Source organism: Chlorocebus sabaeus, chromosome 14 (assembly GCF_047675955.1).
Source record: "Chlorocebus sabaeus isolate Y175 chromosome 14, mChlSab1.0.hap1, whole genome shotgun sequence".
NCBI lineage: Eukaryota > Metazoa > Chordata > Mammalia > Primates > Cercopithecidae > Chlorocebus > Chlorocebus sabaeus.
The window spans coordinates 15,264,560-15,287,596 of NC_132917.1; the positions used below are offsets into that span (position 1 = coordinate 15,264,560).

The window sequence follows — 23,037 nt, forward strand, 5'->3', positions numbered from 1 at the left end:
CAAAACCTCAACCTTGCTTGGATCCTCATTCAAATGAACCAATGCAAAAAAAAAAAAAAAAAAAAAAAAAAAAAAAAAAAAAAAAGCATCAGGAAAATCTGAAGGTAAAGTAAGTATCAGATGTTATTAGGGAATTACTACTAATTTTGTTAGAAATAATCATATCATTGTGGTTCCAGTTTTTTAAGTCCTTCTTAGACATACATACCTAAATATTTAAGGGTGAAATAAGATATACGGGCTTTGCTTTAAAATATTCAGTGAAAAAGGGAAGGTAAGAGTAGAAAAATGGAGAATAAAAGACACACATAACTGGTGCATGCTGAAAATGGTTGGTGCTGAGCAATGGGCACATCGGGCTCATCACACCACTCTTCTCTATACTTCTTTGAGTGACTGAAGTTTTTTAATAATAAAAAGCTAAAAAATTGATAAATTCCAGGCAACACGATTCAAACAGACAATTAGTGCTGCTCATCCACGCTACTACATTTCCCTAAGAAGTTTTATTTCCTAGTCTCTGTTAGGAACTTTTCCACAACTGTCATTCTTTCTCGACTTCCAACACCCTATTCCTCAGCCCCTGTTCTCAGCTGAAAACCTTGCCTTTTGTGGACACTATTAGATGAGAAATTCCTCATTTTTCCAACCCACCAAAACTATAAACCTACCTGTATCTGTAATAAGATTTTTCTTCCTTCCAGTTACAGCGGAAAGAAACATATCTCTGCTCCTAAAAAGCCTCAAAATCCCACCGATGCCCTGGATCCCATTTCTACTCCACTTCTATAATCATGCAAGTATCCTCTCTTTCTTTTGTTCCATAAAGTCCTCCTCACCCTCTACTATTCATTCCCATTAATATAAAAACAACACTTCTTTCTTCTATTCTAAACACCTGCTATAGAAACCACCATCTTCTCTGCCCCTCTTCACGGTAAAACTTCTTCAAAGGGCGGCCCACAGCCACAGTCTCCTCTCCTCTCCTCCACTTTTTGTTCTTTCCTAAACGTGCCCAACCTCTGACAAAAGTTCAATTCAACTACTTACATGGCAGGAGACCCTTCCAAACATGACCACCAACTATTCTAACCATACTTCTCACCTTTGTTCTGTGCCACCCCTCACACTCCCCATCCTGTACCCTGAGTAGCTTACTTACTCAACAGCATGACACTTGCTTTCATGCCACTGGGCCTTTACATGGCACACTGATTATCAGCATGGGCTACCCATCAGAGAGACCTGATTATGAGTCCTTGCTTCCTACTTATTTGGACAAATTACTTACCTTCTCGAAGCCTCAGTTTTCATATCCATAAAACTGAGAAGATGATAGTAAGACTCATAAGACAACGGCTGACAAATAGTTAAGTCCTCAAAAGAATGTATTGGTATTTCTTAAGGGTATTCTCCTACCTACTGGTTCTTGCAATAAATATTTACTGAACCCTTCAATGAGCCAGGAACCATTCAGAGCTCAGAGACACAGCAGCAAACAAGACAAATCTCTAACTGTAAGGAGACTCCATTCTAACATCCCCCTTATGGTCCTCCCTAGCCCCTGAAATCTGCCTTCCTTTTGTGAAAGGCTAGCTATTACTTCCTATGTGGAGTCGTCTCAGACATCCCCAGGAAGAATTTGACATTTTTCTTCATTATGTTCCCTCATCAATTCTCCATACCTTTCTTATCAGCATTTAATGCCTATACAATGTGAACTCCATGAAGACCATTCCTTGTTCCTTTCTCTACCTCTCGCAATGGCACAATATCTTGCATTGAGGAGGTACTCATGTCAAATTTAAATGAATTCATTTTTATCTCATTTATCACAGTATTAATAAAAGAAGCCATGTCCTGTGATTAAAATGCAATGCCTATCTCTACTACTATCTAATGGTTAGCTATTACATCTGAATATTTTCATTACTAAGTTTTAACATTGAAATTCATCAAATTCACCTACTTTTCAAGAATTCCCTAAAAACAGTAAGCTCAACAAATACTTTAAATGTTACTGTTACAGTATAATAATAAATATACTTACTACTGTCATATAGGGAATAGCAATTAAAAAATAAAAAAAAAATGAAAAAAATTAACTGGATAGTCAAACTGAACTTTTAGGCACTTTTTAAAAAAGATATCATTAGAGAAACTAAGGCTAAGTATAAAAATAATTGTATCTGTACAGACTTCTGCAATTCACAACTGGCTTTAATATATTACCTCAAAACATCACAGAACTCAGGCATATCAACATGATGTGTTTAAAGTAATGTGATCATCCAACAGCCAAACTAACAATATCTATAAATGAACCTACTAAGAATGTTTCGTAACTTGTTTGCAATGATAAATGGTAATGATATAGTCATTACCAATGTTTTTTTAATAACCACAGCCCTCTTTCAGTATTTAGTTTAAAAACATTTCAATTATATTAGCAGGATGGGGGAATCGAAGGCTTCTGCATTTGCCTGCATGGTCAGACGTTCTTGGGACAAGCATCACATTATCAGATGTAACATACAGTGCCTACTGTGTGCCAGTGCCAAGAGTCGAGGGGCACACACACACAAGGGAGGCAGAACACAGACTAAGAAAGTAACCTCCAAGTGAAGTCAAACTTTAAAATGAAAAACTTACCTTAAAATCTGGAGAATTTCAGCTACAAGAGTCATGTAAGAAAGCAATCTAACCTACGTATATTTACTGAAATGTGGCTGACTTAGCACTCTGACTTACAGAGTGCTACTGAAATGCCCAAGATGGGGACATCTATGTTTGTGTCCCTGAAGACCCAAATGTGAAGTATACTGTTTTTAAGCTCAAATATCTAACTTCAGCCCTAATTAGGATCAAAGGTGAATCAAGTAAAGTCAACTCACTAACAAATAATTAAAATAGGCCAGGCGTAGTGGCTCACACCTGTAATCTAGCATTTTGCGAGGCCGAGGCAGGAGGATTGCTCGAGTCTGGGAGTTTAAAACCAGACTGGGCAACGTGGCAAAACCCCATCTCTAAAAAAATACAAAAATTAGACGTGTTTGGTGGCATGCGCCTGTAGTTCCAGCTACTCAGAATGCTAAGGGATGAGAATCGCTTGAACCCAAAAGGCGGAGGTTGCAGTGAGCTGAGATCATGCCACTGCACTCCAGCCTGGGCAACAGAGTGAGATCCCATCTCAAAAAAAAATCATTAAAATAAAATGAGTCAGAAATAGTCACATTAAAACCTAGTACATACTGAAATCTGGTATGGAAAAGAGTTACGTGCCATTATCTTAAAATCAAAATATAAAAGTAAATGAAAAAGATTATGAATCTCGAAACACAAATGCACTAAAATGGCTAAGGCACTTCTATTCCCTAGTCTAACAAATAACTTCTAGCTTTCGCAATCTCTAATTTTTACCAAAACTAGTATATAAGAGAAACTGCTTCTATAAAAAATCAATTTTTCCCAGAGAAATAGTTCTAAAGACCAAGAATATCCAATATTAGGGCAGCCATAGCATTTATAATGACAGATAAAATGAATATAATTGGTTTGATAAAAATTATTCCTTACCTCATATGTTGCAAGTCGATCTAAGTAGGTTAATAATTTCCGTCTACAACGGCAAAGTTCCTTTTGTTCCAGTGTCAACCTGTTTTGAATAACTATATTAGGCCACTTATATTTACACAGAATTATTTCTCTAGGAATTACAATGAAAATTATTAATACTCCATTGAGCCCAAAACTCATGAAACAGTTCAGAAAAGCACAAGGGTAAGATAATAGTAAGTACATTTGATTTAAGTTGCTGAAATAATTTGGACTAATTACTACACTAGTAAGGAACACACTGAAATGACTATTTTAAAGAAAGTATCAAATGAACAGTAACAAATCATTTACTTGGAAAAGTTCACTAATTTCAGTCGTTCCTGTCTCTTCTTGAGCTCCTTCTCCTTTTTATTCTTGGCAGGCTCTTCATCAGGTGGTGAAAGTTCTTCATAGGAGATATTGTCAATGTCTACTTCACCAGGTAATGTAAATCTGCAAGTATAAAAGAACAAATATATTTTCATCATTTTTAAAAACTTCATGCTGTGAAAAGCTTTCTCCTATTTTGACTGATTTAATTATTGATTTGCACAAAAATAGAAGGAAGTATTTGAAAAAAACTTTTGCCATTGTAAACAAAGTGATCATTCATTATATCCATAGATGGGCAAAAAGTCATCAGTAATTATCACAAATAGAAATCTAAAAATCAAGAAAATGAAAACTATGTAGGAAGAGATGTGGGGTTACATTCATTCAATGTAAAGCAGCCTATGCAGAAAATGTCCAGAGTTTGCTATTTGAGTCACTTCTTCTTAAGGTCTTCAAATGGTAATCATGTCAGTCTCATTTTAATTATTTACTTCTCAGATATATTCTCATATTTATATTTTTTAAAAAGTTCCAAATGCCTGACGAGCAATGACTTCAGATAAGAAAGTATTGATCAAAAGCAACTGCTTCAGTACAGAATAACTTAAAGAAAAGTTTACCCAGTCCAATGTCTCAGTACAAAAGTTCTCACAAAGTCACTTTTACTTTGAATCCAATTCCTTCTATAACCAACCTGCCTTCATCTGCTCCTTTCCCTATTGCTAAAAGAGCCTCCAGGTCTGTGCCTTTTAATCCATACTGAAGCAGTTCTTTCGCAGCATCCACATTTTCAGGAACTCTTTCCAAACACTCATGGAGAACCCAGGATCGCTTCTTTATTTTACTCTGGATATAAAAGAAGAAACAGAGGAATTAAAGAATCCATGACATCTCACAACACATTACAACTGCCTTCAGAATTGTAAAGCTATATCTAATTACAGCCATTTAGGACCTTGGCCACAGGGAGCTGCTAGAGGAACTCAAAAGAAAAGCAGCCAATTCCCTAATGGTGATTACAACTGGATGCAGGGAGTGTGAGTTTACCTGCTTGCTTTCTTCCTCTAATGAGCTACACAGAAACAGAAAGCTCAGGACTCATTTTTGGTAATATAAAACGTTTTCTCCTAACTTTTATAATTGCCTTTGGTTTGCACTGTGGCTGTATAATAGAGTAGACAATAAGGCAGAAAGAGAAGATATATTCTGCCATAATTAATAAGCATGTTTAACTTTTAACAAATGAGCCCATCAAAGTTCTGTATTTATTTGACCATGAGATATATCCCAGGGTGTAAATAACTTAATCATAAAAAGTCATGATATGCTGTTTTTTGGAAAGATCAAGATCCTATTCCTCCCTCCCAACTGCTTTCTCCAACTCCATTCAAAATCCCTGACTTGCCCTCCTCCTAGAAAGAGCTACTATGGTTATAAATTTCAATTAATATTTGACTCATTCCCTAGGATCCTTTATATATTGCCTCACATCAGTTCTTTCTTCAAATGTCTCTTATTAATTCACTTTCCCTTTTCCACAGCTGCAGCCTCCATACCAGTCTAAATCATCAACACAAAATATCCAGGACACTGCAGGAGTCCCCTGCTCTGAGCAAGCTTTCCTACCTTCCTTCCACCCCAATCCTCTCTACACCATCTTCCTCTGTGCTTCCACAGTCAGAAATCCACAACAGTAGATAAATGCCTAAGTCATCACAAGCTTTCCACATCCTCCTGAACCCAAATCAATATATCTTTTTAATCATATTTCCCAATGTTCACTATTGTCAAATATCAGTGCCAGCAAACTGGTTGATGTACAGAGCTCATCTATCCACAAAAGTTTACTGGGCACCTACTGCATACCAGGCACTGAAGTAGACATGGAAAGACAGCAGTGAATAAAACAGATTTAGTTATGGGCCTCATAAATCATGCTCAACGTCTTTTCATTCGTTCATACCATCTGTCCTGTTAAGAATGTCCTCCTTCCTTCTCACTCAAGAAGGTCACTTTAAATCCTTCCAAATCCCTGCTCCAAACATCTTCACTATATAAAGCCTTCCCTCACTACCAGATCTATAATAATAATCACTACCTTCACTGGGTTTCTAGAGTTTTATCTGAAATCAATTTATATGGTCGGTTACATTCAATATGGTGAACCCCTATCTCTACTAAAAATACAAAAATTAGCCAGGTGTGGTGTCATGTGCCTGTAGTCCCAAGCGACTCGGGAGGCTGAAGCAGGAGAATCACTTGAACCAGGGAGGCAGAAGTTGCAGTGAGCCGAGATAGCACCATTGCACTCCAGCTTGGGCAAAAAGAGTGAAACTCCATCTCAAAAAAAAAAAAAAAAATCATAAGCTCCCTATGAGCAAAAGTCACATTTACGCCTGTCCTGTACCCCTTCGCAGTCCCCAGCATAGTGCTCTTGTTCTGAACTGGCTATTTAGTTAACTAAACAAAATATTCCCCTGCCCAGAAAAGTACTTGTTTTGTCTCTCTTAACATCCCTCAACTCCTTCAGAGATAAAAACTGTCCTTTACTGTATCCCAGAAAAAGATATACATGAACTCATGAGCTCATTGTCTTAGATTACAAAACAACAAAGAAAAATAATACAGAATTAGTGTTTTGATTTCTAAAGAAAATACAAGTAACTTTGTCTTCTTCAGTTTCATTACCTCTCATGCTCTTTCACCTCTGATATCTTGCTTGTATTAATGTTAAGTTTATCATCCTGTTTGGCTGATGCATCATCTTCTTCCATACAACTTTTTCATGTTATATTTTTACTTTTAATTACTAATGTACAAAACTTTCGGGGAAATAAACATCAGGAAATTTTCCCAGTGTTTCCCACAATCTTCCACAGTGCAAAGGTATTTTCCTTTCTACATGTTAAGATCAGAAGTCCCAACCTTTTTAAAGTATGCCATGAGTCTAACTATAAGTCTTTCTTACGAAGATGCCAAAGGTTAAAACATACAGGCTTGCTATGAAATCAATGTGTCCCCGAAAATTCACATGTTGAAAAACTAATTCCCAGAGTGATGATGTTTGGAAATGAGACCTTCAGAAAGCAATCAGGTCATGAGAGTGGAGGCCCCATGACAGGATTGGTGCCCTCACAAGAGGAGGCAGGAGACAGCTTGCTGCCTCTCTCTCTGCTCTCTGCCATATAAGGACACAGCAAGAAAGAAATCCATCTGCAACCCAGGAGAGTGCTCTCACCAGGAATGAAATTGGTCAGCACCTTGATTTTGCACTTCCCAGCCTCTAGAACTGTGAGAAATAAATTTCTGCTGTTGAAACCACATAGTCTGATATTTTTGTTGCAGCAGCTAAAACTAATTGAGACAAGACTGCATATTAATCTTAACTATGGGAGGCAGGTAACAGGAAGTATCCAATTTTGAGACTTAAGTTTTAAACAGGCGTATTTGGCAGTTTTCATATATGTTACCTATTTATTGCCTCTCAGCTCCAAATTTCCCCTCAAAGCCAGCTCTGTGATAGCATATCTCATTTGCAGTTGACACAATATTAAGCTCTGGGTGCTGGAGGGCCACTGCAAAAGAAGAGGCTCTGCTTTCTAGTCCTGATGTGCTTTGGTTCTTTTCTTCTTGCTCCTATGGCTTGGCCACCAACAAGGCATGTGCGGGACATCAAGTGGCACTTACTTCCCCGCTTCCTCCCTCTGTTGACACCCTCCCACTGAGTTTCACTGGCACTCTCGTAGGCAGATTGTTTTCTAGTGAATCTCCTACGTACCAAAGAGAGAAGCTTCCCAGACTGGAAGCTACAATAAGGCCGCCTATAGGAGTAGACAGTTTTTTCTTACCAGTCTTGGCCATGATTCCTTAATTATCTACCAGCCTTGAGCCACATGCATGGTGGTAGGGGTTTCCTGCTGGATAGTCCCTGGGGTCTTCTGGCCCCCATCCTCAGCTCACTGGCCCCCAGAAGCAGGCGTCCAGCTTTCCTATCCATCCCATATCTCCCCGACTGCCAACCCTGGCAACTGTGGACCAGCCCTGGCTCAAGGCAACCCAGAGAACTTCTCTTCCATCCTACATGCTGCAAGCACTCCTAGTCCAACGGGTCTGAATCCCAGCCTAGGGGAAGGGCCTCCCTTCCAAGTTCATTCCCTCCATGGATATGTCCCTTCAGCCCTAGGGTATTCCTTAGCGTTCTCTTCACATCCTTTATCGTTCATTTCTGGTTACTAGAAAATAATTCTCCATATTGTAAATTTCCCGGTTTAAATTACTGTGTGGTTTCTGGCACCTGACTAGCTCTTGACTAATGCAGGTAGAGAGAAGTGATTGTGGTACAGGAAAGAAAACGTTAGGCCGAAACCAAGTAGTCAGCTGGTTTATCAGTGAATATTTGTTCACATGTATTCAGCATCAAAGTCCAGTTGCAGGGACAATAAAATCTAACAAAAAGACCATTTTTCCAGATGGAAAATTGTACTTCATTGACTGTATTATAGAAAAGTCAGCAATGTAAAGGTCTCTAAAATGAAGCCCTATAAACAAAAGATACTATATAAATATACATTTTACCACGTTACCAAAATATTTACACATACCAAATAATTCTGAATTGAAGCAACGTTGACCACTGACTTCCTCCACTGCCTCTGATATACGAGGTCAGTATCCAGGCCATAGGTATGCGCCAAGGACAAGGCTTCCTCATACTCTTCACTTTCAATCTTCAGATAAAAACACGAAGACAGGAATGTTACATGACTGCATTATCCACAGGGTCCCGATGATGATACAACGAATGATGAAAATCCCTTGGACCTATCTAGCATGTCATTAATTCCTGTGCACTGTGGCACCAGAAGCTCACAGACATATCGAGGAGCAGAAGGATCTCATGCTTCTTTCAGGACTTTAACAGAAAGATGAAAGATAAAAGGTGCAATGCTCTCATCTTAGAGTAAAACGATGGCAAAACCAAGACAACCATGGAACAACCTGATTTCTAGTCCAGAGCTCCTACCATGACATTGCAAGAACAGCACAAATCATGTAAACACACAGTGCTGGTCACCTCGGCTTCCTAAGCAAGTCCTGGACTAGAAAGCAAGTCTGCATTTCTTCCTTCACCCTCTGTAGATAGCTGATTTAAACACAGATAAAGGGAGAGCTGAAGGCCACATGTAGGGTAGCAAAGAAATGAGTTAAGCCACCAAGTGGATAATCAGTCTAAGTGAATTCAACTTTTATCCATGGTTTTGATTTTGATTACTTAGGTACAAAGATTAGCATTATTTTCAAAAGCTTTATAGAACTGCTATTTTTAACATGTCAATGATCCAACATCCCTCTTGAAATTTTCTCCTTTATTAAAAAATTAACTTTTTCTCAATAAAAGAAAAGCTTGATGACTTCAAACTTGGGTAGTAGTACGCTACTGTCTCACCTTCCTCTGATAAAGTTCCTCCGGTGTCGTAGAGCGCAAACTCACAAGGCGGTAGTTTTTAGTAATGGTTCGTGGGCGTTTCCGTGCTGGTGCAAATCGCTCCATTTCAGTCACCAAGTAAAGGCCCTGTTTTATATAACCAAAGTAGCGAGCCTTGGCAGATATTTCATGATCAGAATCAGAATCCTCTTCTCCTTCATCTTCTTCTCCAGCCCTAGTCTCCAAACGAGATCGTTTGGAGGCAAGTTTAATCTCACACTAAATTGAAAAAGGAGATTTGAAATTAATAGTTAGGAACTAAGAATAACTTTTTAGAATTAAGGAAAAAAAAATTCTAAATCTAATCTGGTTTGATTCATTAAATCAGTTATGTGATCAAGATTAACAATGAAACTCAAAGGAACCTTACAGCAAGCATTATATACATCAGCTCCAGAAATATGCACATACATTATCAGCTCCAAATCTTCTAAACTAAAGCCTGTTTTTTTGTTTTGTTTTGTTTTCTTTGAGATGGAGCCTTGCTTTGTCACCCAGGCTGGAATGCAGTGGCGCAATCTCAGCCAACCGCAACCTCCACCTCCTAGGTTCAAACGATTCTCCTGCCTCAGCCTCCTGATAGCTGGGATTACAGACAGCCACCACCACGCCCAGCCAATTTTTGTATTTTTACTAGAGATGGGGTTTCACCATGTTGGCCAGGCTGGTCACGAATTCCTGACCTTAAGTGATCCACCCGCCTTGGTCTCCCAAAGTGGTGGGATTAGAGGTGTGAGCCACTGTGCCCAGTCTAAAGCCTGTTTTAATAATAGGTCATTAATATGCTCTTGCACTTATAAATATCAAGTCTTGTACCTGATAATTTGATGATCTGTTTTCATCTCTTCAGAGAATGAACATAAAGGTACTTACATTTGCTTTACCAAGAATAGTTCTCCCTTGCCCCTTTATAAAAATGTCTAACAGCTTCACTAAGTTCTGAGTCTGAAAGCCTGGCTGTTCAAGATAACTTTCATTCAGACTTAACAGAGCTGGCTTAGATTTTAAGTCATAGTTTTCTTTAAGGAACATCTTTAGACTCCATAACAAACTTCAGGGTAAAAAACATGTCAATCTGCGTTGCAGAAGTGAAAGCTATGAAAGGTTGTTACCCTTGAAAGACTTAAAATACAATTTTTAAATGACCAAAAGATAACTTTAAAGAACTAGCCTCTATTTTCAAGTCTTTTGTCATGATAAACAAGTTTCCTTACAAAAAGAATCAAAAACTTTAGTTGCCATGCTTTTTAGAAATAGGTTAAAGAGTATTTTTCTTAGGTAGTGATACCATTCTACATTTTAAAATGACTAATCCAGGGGAGAAAAAAATCTATCATTTCAGTGAAAAAGAAATACTTTATACAAAGCAAAATGACAACAAATTTTCTTCATTATCTTAAATTACAATTTTTTATTCACTAAAAAACGAATTTTTTATACTGCAACCATTACCTGATTCCAGTCACAGATTTTTGTTTTTAAAGACAAGATAATAAGACAACTCAAATAAAAACCAGACATTTAAATTTTTGGTTAAATATATAACTATTCTCAAACAAAGGGGAAAAAGCCTTACCTCCAAACTTAAAAATCCCCCATCATGGGTAGCAGTGACTTGAGGTGATGGTTCAAACCACTCACAGGATTTTCCCAGTAAATTCTTCAAAGTTTTCACCGACGAAACAGTTAAGGCACCAGAGCATCGAGCTAAAGTCACTGCACTGTCTGCCCACCAATTGACATCTATCAGTGGGTAAAAGGACTCTTTATCTAAGAAGTGAAAAACAAATCAATACAAATGCATCTGCTAATGTGGTTTAAATTCAAAATATTTAGTATAAGAATCAATTTTAAAACCAAATTTACCTATGTTATTTGGGCCCTTAATGGTATGTTAAATAATAAGGAAAAAAATAAGAAGAATTAAAATGTAAGTCATCCTCAAAATTTTACTCTATGAGGTATAAAATGGTAATTCACTTGACGAATTGGGTGCCAACAATTTGTCAGTCTAGGTCTAAAGCTCTAAGGATACAAAGGCAAATAAACGAGGGTCTTTCATCTCAAGAATACACTCAGGAGAGAGATGTGTCACCACTGTCAACCAAAGTTGAAAGGCAGGTGTGTACCAGATGTGCATACATGAAGGTAATATAATGTTTTGAAAAATGTACATGTACCACTTTCAGACAAACACTGAGAGAAATATACCCTTTAGAAAAATATAAGACAGATATGTAATAGTTTCCAGTGCTGATTTCCTCTTCAACTTATAACTAATCAAAGAGGAAAAAAAAAATTCATGGCTAGCAAAGAATCTTTAGAAATGAAAATGAATTATGGGCCGGACGCAGTGGTTCATGCCTGTAATCCCAGCACTTTGGGAGGCTGAGGTGGGCAGATCACGAGGTCAGGAGTTTGAGACAAGCCTGGCCAATATGGTGAAACCCCATCTGTATTAAAAATACAAAAATTAGCCAGGAATGGTGGCGCGTGCTTGTAGTTCCAACTACTGGGGAGGCTGAGACAGAAGAATCACTTGAACCCGGGAGGTGGAGGTTGCAGTGAGCTGAGATGGTGCCACTGCACTCCAGCCTGGGCGACAGAGTGAGATTCTGTCCAAAAAAAAAAGAAAAAGAAAAGGAATTATGGTTCACCAAACTAAGGCATTCAAAAGGCAATGCCATATTTATAATTTTATTGTACATTTTTGAACATCATCTGTTATACAAAACATATGATATGGTTTAAAGGTAAAAGTAAACCATAAATTTAACAACATATTTAAACATTACACTAGAAGAGATTTTAAATATGGAATTCAGAACCATGAGACTCCTTATTTTAAGGAAAATAAAGAGCTCTAACACTTTTTTCCCAAGTAAGCCTAAGGCAATCCATGTAAATAAGGAATTTCAAGAAAATGTGAAAGGCAGAGTTCCTGGGCCTTATCACTAAGTGTGAAGTAGAAAGAAAGAGGAGCAAATCACTAAAATAAAATTCTAATTTCTGCTTTGACAAAGGATTACTTTTCCTCAAAAATATGTCTGGATGAATATTTTGGATGATTATTTAACTAAAGCAGATAATTCAAAGCATGGAACCTGATGCATAATATTAATATTTTTTATCTTCTTTAAATGTGAACTAAAAGCATTTTTTTTTTTTTTTGAGATGAACTTTTGCTCTGTCGCCCAGGCTGGAGTGCAGTGGCGTGATCTCAGCTCACTGCAACCTCCGCTTCCCAGGTTAAAGCGATTATCCTGCCTCAGCCTCCCGAGTATCTGGGATTACAGGTGTGCACCACCATGCCTGGCTAATTTTTGTATTTCCAGTAGAGACAGGGTTTCACCATGTTGGCCTGACTGGTCTTGAACTCTTGACCTTGGGTGATCCACCTGCCTTAGCCTCCCAAAATGCAGGCATGAGCCACCGTGCCGGCCTAAAAATATATCATAATACAGACCCTGAACCTTGTAACTATCACTGATTTTACAGAAGACACTTAAAAATTCATCACGGATTTAACTTAGAAAGTTTCACCTAAAGAAAAATAACACATAGTCAAGAACTAAAAGTAAAAAAAAAACTCAAAAGTAACCCCTACAGGATTTTAAAATATCTCTGCTTTAATCTAGCAATTAAATGACAATTATTACTCTTATTTAAATGTAAATCTTGATTTTTATTTATAAAGGCAATATATGCTCACTGTAAAAATGAAATTTTTTCTTTAAAACATGGAAATGTATGCAAAGACAAAGAAAGCCTCACCAACCTAACCCTAATTACCCCCAACCGGCAGAGATGAGTTTACTCAGTGCTTCTTCTTTGATGACTCTTTCTCTGTGATCTCACCCAAGAGCATCTGAAAAGGAGCAGGCTTGTAAGCGTTGAACTCAGTGTACCATCTCAATGCTGGCTCCAGGCAGGAGAGCCATGCTGCATACCCTAGGCTCTGACCTAGCTTTTAGGAAAGCCTGACCATCAGAAAACTGGATCTGTTGCCTTGACCAAATCTATGAAATCGTGATGTTTCTTCCAAAGTGTAGCAAAAGTATCTAGAGATTTTTTATATCAACCAAAGAGTATCTTGTATAATAATAGGAGTATCTTAAGGTTTCCATTATCATATTTCATACAACTCACCTTTGACTTTTTTTCTCTTCTCAGTAGAGAGCCTCCAGTCAGGATTAAGGTCATCATAGCCTGGCTAAATATGAAAATAATGACTTCCTGAGTCAACTATGCAAGAAAATTATATGAAAATCATCAAAATTATATGAAAAATTATATGAAAATCTTTATTTTTCAAATAAAGAGATGATGCTTTCCCTTGATCTCTCAATTACAACTAACTGAAATCTATTTCTTGCCATGATAGTCTGGAAAAGCAATTGTTCTTACACTTAAAATGTGCACATGTACATATTATGACTCAATTTATGAAGAATACAGCATATGCATATGAACGATAGGATACCAAGTATACCACCAATACATATGAAAGCAAAATACACTAAGAATTCATTCTATACACATGCACACATGTGATGAATAAACACTGGCCTGGATACAGGTCTTATCCCAGCCACTTATAAACTGAGCAACCTCTCCAGGCTATGATTTTCAAAGCTTTGAGACTTGACTAGGAAACCTTCATGTTACCTCCTAGTCCTTTTTATGACTAAGAATTTACCAGGTTAAAAAATATATAACCATGCAGTCCTAAAAATGAATGCATTCATACTGTAATCTTAGGGCAATATGGTGTCACGCTCATCTTTGAGAATATAACAGCACATCAATATCTCTCAAATATCAATTTGAGAATAAGCCATTACCTGACACCCTCTTGGCTTAGTGTTCCCTTCTTAGTCTCCGGAATTATAATAGTATGGGCAAAGAGTAAAAAAAATAGTTGGGGTACTTATTTGAAATCTGAAGTCTAAAAAAAGTGTTGTTATACGTAAGTCAAAAAACTGTGCTTTTTCATCTAATACAACAAAACACACATACATGTTTACTATCAATTTTTCAATGGCTCACACCTCAGAGCTATTTCTTTCCACAGCCTGGAAGAACTTCCTGCTCTCCACTACTATGGTAAATCACTCAGAGCAGACCTTGAGAACAGAAGACACAGTCTTTAAACTTAATCAGAAAAAAAAAATTACCATAAAAGGCTATTTATATACCGAGGGAAGAAATGGAGTGTCCTGGCTTACTTAATCACAGGAAAAGATGACTAAGTTTCAAAAAATCATTTAAAAAAAAACAAGGTACATATTATTGAAAACAGTCAACTAACCTGAAACTTTATTTGGTCATTTTAAGGCACTTGATAATTTTTCAATGCCTCAAAATCACCAGTACTATATACTCCAATCACACGCATGCCACCATGTATTTACGTGGCACATGTACCTTCCTGCTTACATTTTGGAGTACACGAGGGAAATACAGAATAAAAAACCTTAGGCCCCTCAAAGAACAACAATTATGATTCAGCCTTGGGCACATTTAAGGACATACAGATCAAAATGAAATCTGACAAGAAATCTTAAGGAAATTTTAAAAATAAATAACTCTCACTTGAGAATTCAAAGTGTGCATGTCTTCGTCAAACCTAATGATAAGAAGGAGCAGCATGAACAAGCAGGACTCGTCCACTAGAACCGGGGTCTGCAATCACCTTGGGACTAGACTCCTCCCTGAACATTGCTTAAATAATGGGCATCTCCTGTCAATTCGATGTGAAACACAAGGTGAAGATGTGTTCTTCTGCATCCAGAACTCTGTCATACTCATCCTTGTATTCCCAGATCCATCACAGTGCCCACCTGTCATAGCAGCTAAATGTCAAATGAGTAAACAAATCAACCAAATTTTAAGTCACTGAATTCTAATTAGAATTCAATTCTAATGACCAAGCTATAGGAAAATTATCTGATATAGTACTAAGCTTCCTATACCCTCCCAAAAGTGTGATTTCTTCTGTTTAGTCAAAACCTACTGGGGCCGGGCATGGCGGCTCACGCCTGTAATCTCAGCACTTTGGAAGGCCAAGGCAGGAGAGCTGCTTGAGGCTAGCAGTTTGAGACTAGCTGGGTGACAGAGCAAGACCCTATCTCCCCAGAAAGTAAAAATAATTAGCCAGGCATGGTGGCACACTTCTGTAGCCTCAGCTACTCAAGAGGCTGAGGGAGGAGGATCAACTGAGCTCAGGAGTTCAAGGCTGCAGTAAGCTATGATCACACCACTGCACTCCAGCCTGGGCAACAAAGCAACACCCTATCTCTAAAAAATAAAAATTAAAAAAAAAAAAAAAATGCAGAGACAAAAGGAAAAAAAAAAAAAAAAAAGATATTGCAGGCCCAAAACTCAAGCACACAGAGCGCTAATAAATGAATATAAATTAATATAATCCAAGATCATCACATCTGTTAACTACCCAAAGAGACATATAGATAAAAATGCCAGGGGCCTTCAAAGGATGAACAGAGAATTTGGGGCATGGGTTTAAGAAAGATGAAGGGAATTCAAGAGGTACAAAGAAAGTCTTATGGTGGTGTACTTTTAAGACTGGATAAGACTTGGATGCAGAAAATGAATAAAGGAAAACATTCCAGTCTGAAAGCATAACGTGAACAAAAATACACAGTTAGGAAAATACAAAGCTTATTCAGGGCAAAAAAGTAGAACAGTTTAATAAGTCCAAGACAGCAGATTTTAATTATCTTGATTTTTGTTTGTTTTGGGGTTTTTAGGGGGGATGTTAATGATATCCTTTTTTATTGAGGTGATCTTCACATAATGTAAAATTAACTATTTTTAAATGAACAATTCAGGGGCACTTAGTACATTTACCAAGTTGTGAAACCATCACATCCATCCACTTACAAAACATTTCTATCGCTCCAAAGCAAAACCACTAACCCATTATGCAGTTACTCCCCTTTCCTCTTCCCCTGGATCCCAGGAACCATCAGTCTGCTTTCTATCTCTATGGATTTACCTATTCTGGATATTTCATATTATTTATGCAACCATAAAATATGTGACCTTTTGTGTCTAGCGTCTTTCACTTAGTATAATACTCTCAAGGTCCTTCCACCATTGTAGCGCATATCAGCACTTCGTTCCTTTTTGTGGCTGAGTCATATTCTATTGTATGGATATACCACAGTTTGTTTCTCCATATATCCACTAATGGACATCTGCATTGCTTCCACCTTTTAGCTGTTGTAAACACTGCTGCTATGAATATGTAGGTGCCTGTACTTTAGTACCTGAGGTGTGAGCCATTAAAAATTTGATAATAAGCATGTATGTGCACTGAAGCTAGCATCAACTTACCATCCTTCCACCCCAGGGGTCTATGTGTGAGGAGAATCAGGATGAGGCCACGCGTCACCATATCTGATACACATTCTAAACTGGTGCTCCATGGACAGGATCACCAAACTCCCCATGAACCACAAGAAAGTTCCTGGCACCACATGAATACATGTCGAGAAGCAACCTCCATGCCACTTCTCTGTATTTACTAGGGTTCAGAACACAATACTCCAAAGTATAACAGCATGGCATGTTGAGTACTTTCAACTGAGGCAACTGAAAGGGCCTCAGAAACACCATCTCTCTGACCTTCTCCTGCCTTCCTGTCTCAAGCCTCTCTTTGTCTTCCAAAGCAAGTCACAGAAACCAGAATTCTTCTTCCCTGAGGTGCATCACAGAAACTAGAACTCCTCCCCCAAAGGAAGCTGTAAAACCTAAAAAGGTTGCTCTCTCCCTTCTCCCTTGAAGACCCTTATCCCAGAGGGCTCCTGCCTCATAGTAGTGGGGGGAAGGTTATACAGAGAAGCCAAAAGGAATCTGGACAGACAGGCCTTGCTGGGTTTCCCCTTCAGTCTACCACCATTAGGCCATACCCTTTTGTCCCATCATATTTTTACAAGGTTGTCCATTCTTCATCAAAACTAAGCATAAAAACAGTTTTCCCTGGGTCTTTATTTCTTTAATTTTGACAAGGTTTCTCTCTGTCACCCAGGTTGGAGTGCAATGGCGTGGTTATGGCTCACTACAACCTGGCTCAGGTGATCTTCCTGACTCAGCCTCCTGAGTAACTGGGAATACAGGTGCATGCCACTTTTTATTTTTTGGAGAGATGAAGTCTCACCATGTTGCTGAGGCTGGTCCCAAACTCCTAGGCTCAAGTAATTCCAATCACCTAGGCCTCCCAAAGTGCTGGGATTACTGGAATGAGCCACACTCAACCAGAGTCTTCATTTCTGAAGGTGCCTGTGTCATGTAAAATGTTGATTAAATAAATTTGTCATGCTTCTCGTTAACCTGTCTTTTGTTACAGGAGTGACGGCTGTGTCGTCTTATGATGGGTTAGGAGAGGTATCACATCTTTCCACCCCAACAGTTTCTGGCACCCAACGTGGGGCAGCTGAGACACCTGACTTGCTCTGGAACCTGCAGACAAAATCCTGGAACAACTGACAAAAGGCAAGCAAAGAAAGGTAAGAAGTTTTTGATTTTTTTTTTTTTTTTTAAAACAAAGTGAGCTTTCCTGGATCTCTACCTATAGTGCCTGGTCTAGAAGAGAAAGTAAAAATTTCTCTTTATATTTTCCATTCTAATTTCAAGTTAGCAAGGAAAATCATTTGTTTTTAAATAAATGTGTTCTGCTTTTCTCTTGTTAACCTGTCTTTTGTTATAGGGGTGTCAGCTGTGATCCTTATGATGAGTTCAGTAAGGTATCATGCCTCCCCACCTGACATATTTATGCTACCACATCACTGAAAACAGCCTAAAATGCCATCATTTTATACCACAGCCATAACCCAAAGGAATATGTTCTAAGAATAGTTATAGGTTTTGTACAGAAAACCTATTATGGCTAAAGTAATGTTTTCTTTAGACTTGAGAATTTTATTTGCTAATTTTATTACCACTAAAATCTAAATATAATGAAATCCCTGCCTCCCACTCCCAATATTTATCATGAGTTCTTTTCTATTTCCCTAAGCGTCTCAGCTGGTTTGAGAAATAAAGGGAAAGAGTACAAGAGAGAAATTTTAAAGCTAGGTGTCCAGGGAAGACATCACATGTCGGCAGGTTCCGTGATGCTACTCGAGCCATAAAACTAGCAGGTTTTTATTAGCAATTTTCAAAAGGGGAGGGAGTGCATGCACAGGGTGTGGGTCACAGAGATCACATACTCCACAAGGTAATAAAATATCACAAAGCAAGTGGAGGCAGGGCAAGATCACAGGACCACAGGATGGGGCAAAATCAAAATTGCTAATGAAGTTTTGGGCACCCATTGTCATTGATAACATCTTATCAGGAGACAAGGTTTGAGAGCAGACAACCTGTCTGACCAAAATTTATTAGGCGGGAATTTCCTCATCCTAATAAGCCTGGGAGCGTTACAGGAGACCAGGGCTTATTTCATCCCTTCGGCTTTGACCGTAAAAAGTGGCCACCTCAAGGGGGCCATCTATCAACCTACCCTCAGGGCACATTCTCTTTCTCAGGGATGTTCCTTGCTGAAAAAAAGAATTCAGTGATATTTCTCCTATTTGCTTTTGAAAGAAGAGAAATATGGCTCTGTTCCGCCTGGCTCACCAGCAGTCAGAGTCTAAGGTCATCTCTCCTGTTCCCTGAACATTGCTGTTATCCTGTTCCTTTTTTCAAGGTGCCCAGATTTCATATTGTTCAAGCACACATGCTCTACAAACAATTTGTGCAGTTAACACAATCATCACAGGGTCCTGAGGCAACATTCATCCTCCCCAGCTTATGAAGATGATGGGATTAAGAGATTAAAGTAAAAACAGGCATAGGAAATCACAAGAGTATTGACTGGGGAAGTGATAAGTGTCCATGAAATCTTCACAATTTATATTCAGAGACTGAAGTAAAGACAGGTATAGGAAATTATAAAAGTATTAATTTGGGGAACTAATAAATGTCCATGAAATCTTCACAATTTATGTTCTTCTGCTGCAGCTTCAGCCGGTCCCTCCGTTCGGGGTCCCTGACTTTCCACAACAACCTTTCAAAGGCTTATTCATTCCACAAATATTTATTATTATTTATTATGTTAAGCCTAAGTTCTCAAAGAACTCAGAGTCTGGTGAAATTGTGAAAACAGCTGTGGATTATATCAAGATTCATCACATCAACTGCCATCTTCCCACTTACTCTCCATTGATCTACTTAAGGTTAGTCCAACACCTACTATGTGTGAAAATGAAAATGAAGACTAAGTTTGTATTCCATTTCTAGGCCTAAAGAAGTACAAATAGGCAAATAATAAAACTTCTTGAGAGAAAAATTAAGGCCAAAAATGAGATGTAAAGATATAAACATAACATATGGGAAATGTTTGAAATGAAAATCACTTAAGCAATTTTACTATATTCCAGACATGAACAAAATTTAATACTCACAGATTTCTAGCCAGATGGATTTTCATATTGACAATGAAACCCAAAGTATTTAATCAACTCAAAACTGGATAGTAGTAAATCAGAATAGGCACTTCCACAACTATCTTTAATCATTAGGTTTTACAGAGAAAATACTCCATCACACAAAGCATATTATAAAAACTAATAAAGCAGCAAATTGCATGAAGAAAGCCCCAGACGAGTTGAATTCACAATTTTGGTAAAGAGGGTTAAGGCTGTGTAGGGTAGCAGCAACATTAGTTCCTTCTCAGGCAACATTTAAACTAAAATTATAAGCTGACTATTTTATATATTACCATATCATCGATTTGAAACTAATTGGTTTGTCTACTTACTTACTAGAGCAGCCATAAAGAGAGGCAAAACTCTGCCCTACCTGGCTGATCCAAGCTCACCTGATCATTACCAGAGAAATGAAAAAAGAGTAGCTGTCTCAGTATTTTTCAAAGCTTGAGATTTCTCTTTAAAGGATTCCAGTGATGAGTACATGCAGACACTTACATATTTGGTAAACAACTATATTACACCTCTCAGTTATTACTACTTGCACAATTCTAGGGTCTCTACATAATCAACTGCATGACTCCAGGGGATGTTATTCATATAAACTTCAAGCTGATATATGTCCCTTGCTTATCATTAATATCATATGCTAGTCTCTGATTTACCCAGATAAAAGTCAATACTTCTAAACGTAAGCACTGTAAGTAGATATTCTGGAAAAAAAGGCTTAACCTATGAAGTCGGGAGACTTGAATCAAAATGGAATCTTGACTCTAACATTTAGTGATCTCAAGTTAACCTCTTTTAGCACCATTCCCATCTATAAAAAATGGTATTAAAAACATTTCACTTAACCCATTTACGCCTAGTGTTCCATTATTGGAATGCTAAACTTGTGGCAGTTATTTATATCCTACTGCTCAAGTTCATGGCCAAGGTCTGACTTCTCACACACACACAAAATTGCAACCTCCAGCATACATGGGTTAATAGGGTTGTTGTGAGACAAATGAAAACTATGCTCTGTAAATAATCAAGCCTTCCTATACAAATACTATTTATTTTCAACAATTCTTCTCTCCAGCACTGTCAGCTGACCTACATGCCTTTCCTGAGCTTATCTTCTCAAAATATTAACATGTCATTTTCATCGTTTGTTCATAATTTCCCTTGGAAGCCTGTGAATATCTTAAGAGCAGGGACTATGACACTGTATTCTCTACTCTAATTCTCAGTAGAGTCAATAAATACTTGAACTTTATTATTTCACCATTATGTTATTATGTAAATGGGAACAACCTACTCTACTGTACAGTCCTGTTACACATAGGCTTTATTATACTTACTATAATATACTAGATTTTAGTAATTCATATGCTAAAATTCAAATCTAAAACATCCAAGTGATTAATTCCCAGGATACAGGTGAAAGACTCAAAGAAACTATGGTTGTTCAGACTCTTCTTGCTTAACAAACAGTTACCACCATCTTCACCCCAGACCTCACTACATCATGAGTACTCTAGATATCTATTAGAAAGCTAAGGGTTTACCAATGAGAAGCTTGCTCAATTACCTATTCTGGTATCTGGTATACACTAACTAGCTCAAGAGCTAAGCATATCTGAGAGAGCTGAAGGAATCTGTATCACAACCACTGAGAAAAAGGATTTGTCTCTGTGTTTTTAAAGATCATCAAATAAAAAGAATCAATGTAAAAAATTAATAATTATAAAAAGTAATTATAGTCCTCCTAACTTTTTACATACAAATCTGATCTCTCAAATAATAGGATGCTACTAAATAACTAATAACGCAAATATTGTGGGAAAAAATGTGTGTAGTACACTCTGGCATTCACTAGCCTAATAAATAAGTATTCTTCCACTTAGCTTTTTGGGTTTTTTTATGTATTTCTTTCCCACATGGTCATGGAAAGAACATATGCATCAGTGTCAGAGAGGTATAAAAGCAAATCTCAGCTCTATTGTTTACCTGTTGCACAACCATAGGACAAAGTGCTCAATAAATAATAAATGTAGTTAGAGGAAATTTTGTAAAAGCTAAAAGATGATCGTACTTCTATACCTTCTTCCTATTAAGCTATACAAGTCTACAATTAGCATACAGAAAGAAACCAGAGCTTCTGTGAAGAGGCTGAAGCCTCACAGGCGTGTTTACAACGGAATGAAGTTTTACAAAGTACGGCAGAAATGGTTACACGAAAGTAGAGAGCAGGGACAGGAGGATCTAGGATGATCAGACTGGAGAAGATACCAGGTTCACAGAGGAGTTTTCATTCTCATTACAGCCTCAGGATTTTAAAGGAAAAAAAAGAAATAAAATTAAATGCCTTCCATGTTCCCTACTTTGGACCAAAATTTCCTTTGACACTAAAACTGGCTAGGGTCTCAGAGGGCAGAGCTTGCCCTGTCCAGCTAGTCTCCCATATGCTGAACAGCAGCAGGAAAGCGGGGGTGGCTGACCCTAGCCTGTGCTGTGATGAACTCTGAACCAGGAAAGGGACAGAGCCACAATGGGAATGGTAGTCTGTAGGATCAGGGTCAGTAACTATAGCTAAGCCACTGCTCCCTCAGCAAAGGACACCACGATCCGTACAACATCCTCGGTAATGCCAATCATGTTCACAGTTTTCAGTTTTGTGAGCCTCAAAAATCTATTTTTTCCAGTTTACGTAGGCATTCAAGGGAAATAATTCATACCACCCATATCAGAAGAAACTGACATATAATCCTAAAAATGTGTACATTTATAAAAAGATAAACAACTAGCTTGAGAATCAAGTTGCATAGCTCCTCTGATTGACAGATCAATTTAAAAGTCAAAAGCTCTATCTAGGACTGTTTCAGGAACATGGAATCAAAGTCACATCCACAAAATGGATGCTCAACAACCAAGCTACAAAATTCCTCACGAATTATTCTTCCAGACTCTCAGGGTATTTGTTCAAAACACTTTCGCTAAGGGATGACAACTTCCAGCCTGAATGCCTGTCTTCCCACTATGAATACACTTTTTCAATTTCTCAGGTCCCTCCTTTTCCCATCCCATTATTTTTCTGATTGCACATTTCAAACTACTGAAATATTTACACTTATTCATTATCTG

At 37.8% G+C, this 23,037-nt stretch overlaps 1 protein-coding gene across 2 annotated transcripts in view; it reads right to left on the reverse strand.

Annotated features, from left to right (window-relative positions):
• The window catches only part of NBAS (NBAS subunit of NRZ tethering complex), a 414,675-nt gene that overhangs the window by 286,209 nt on the left and 105,429 nt on the right, over positions 1-23,037 (reverse strand). For both annotated transcript variants that reach the window (XM_038006212.2, XM_038006211.2), the window contains exons 13-19: positions 13,565-13,628; positions 10,992-11,185; positions 9,377-9,634; positions 8,532-8,657; positions 4,625-4,776; positions 3,910-4,050; positions 3,577-3,655 (exon numbers count right to left, since the gene is read on the reverse strand). In XM_038006212.2, coding sequence (XP_037862140.2) covers positions 3,577-3,655; positions 3,910-4,050; positions 4,625-4,776; positions 8,532-8,657; positions 9,377-9,634; positions 10,992-11,185; positions 13,565-13,628 — 1,014 coding nt within the window. The remainder of the gene's footprint in view (positions 1-3,576; positions 3,656-3,909; positions 4,051-4,624; positions 4,777-8,531; positions 8,658-9,376; positions 9,635-10,991; positions 11,186-13,564; positions 13,629-23,037) is intronic.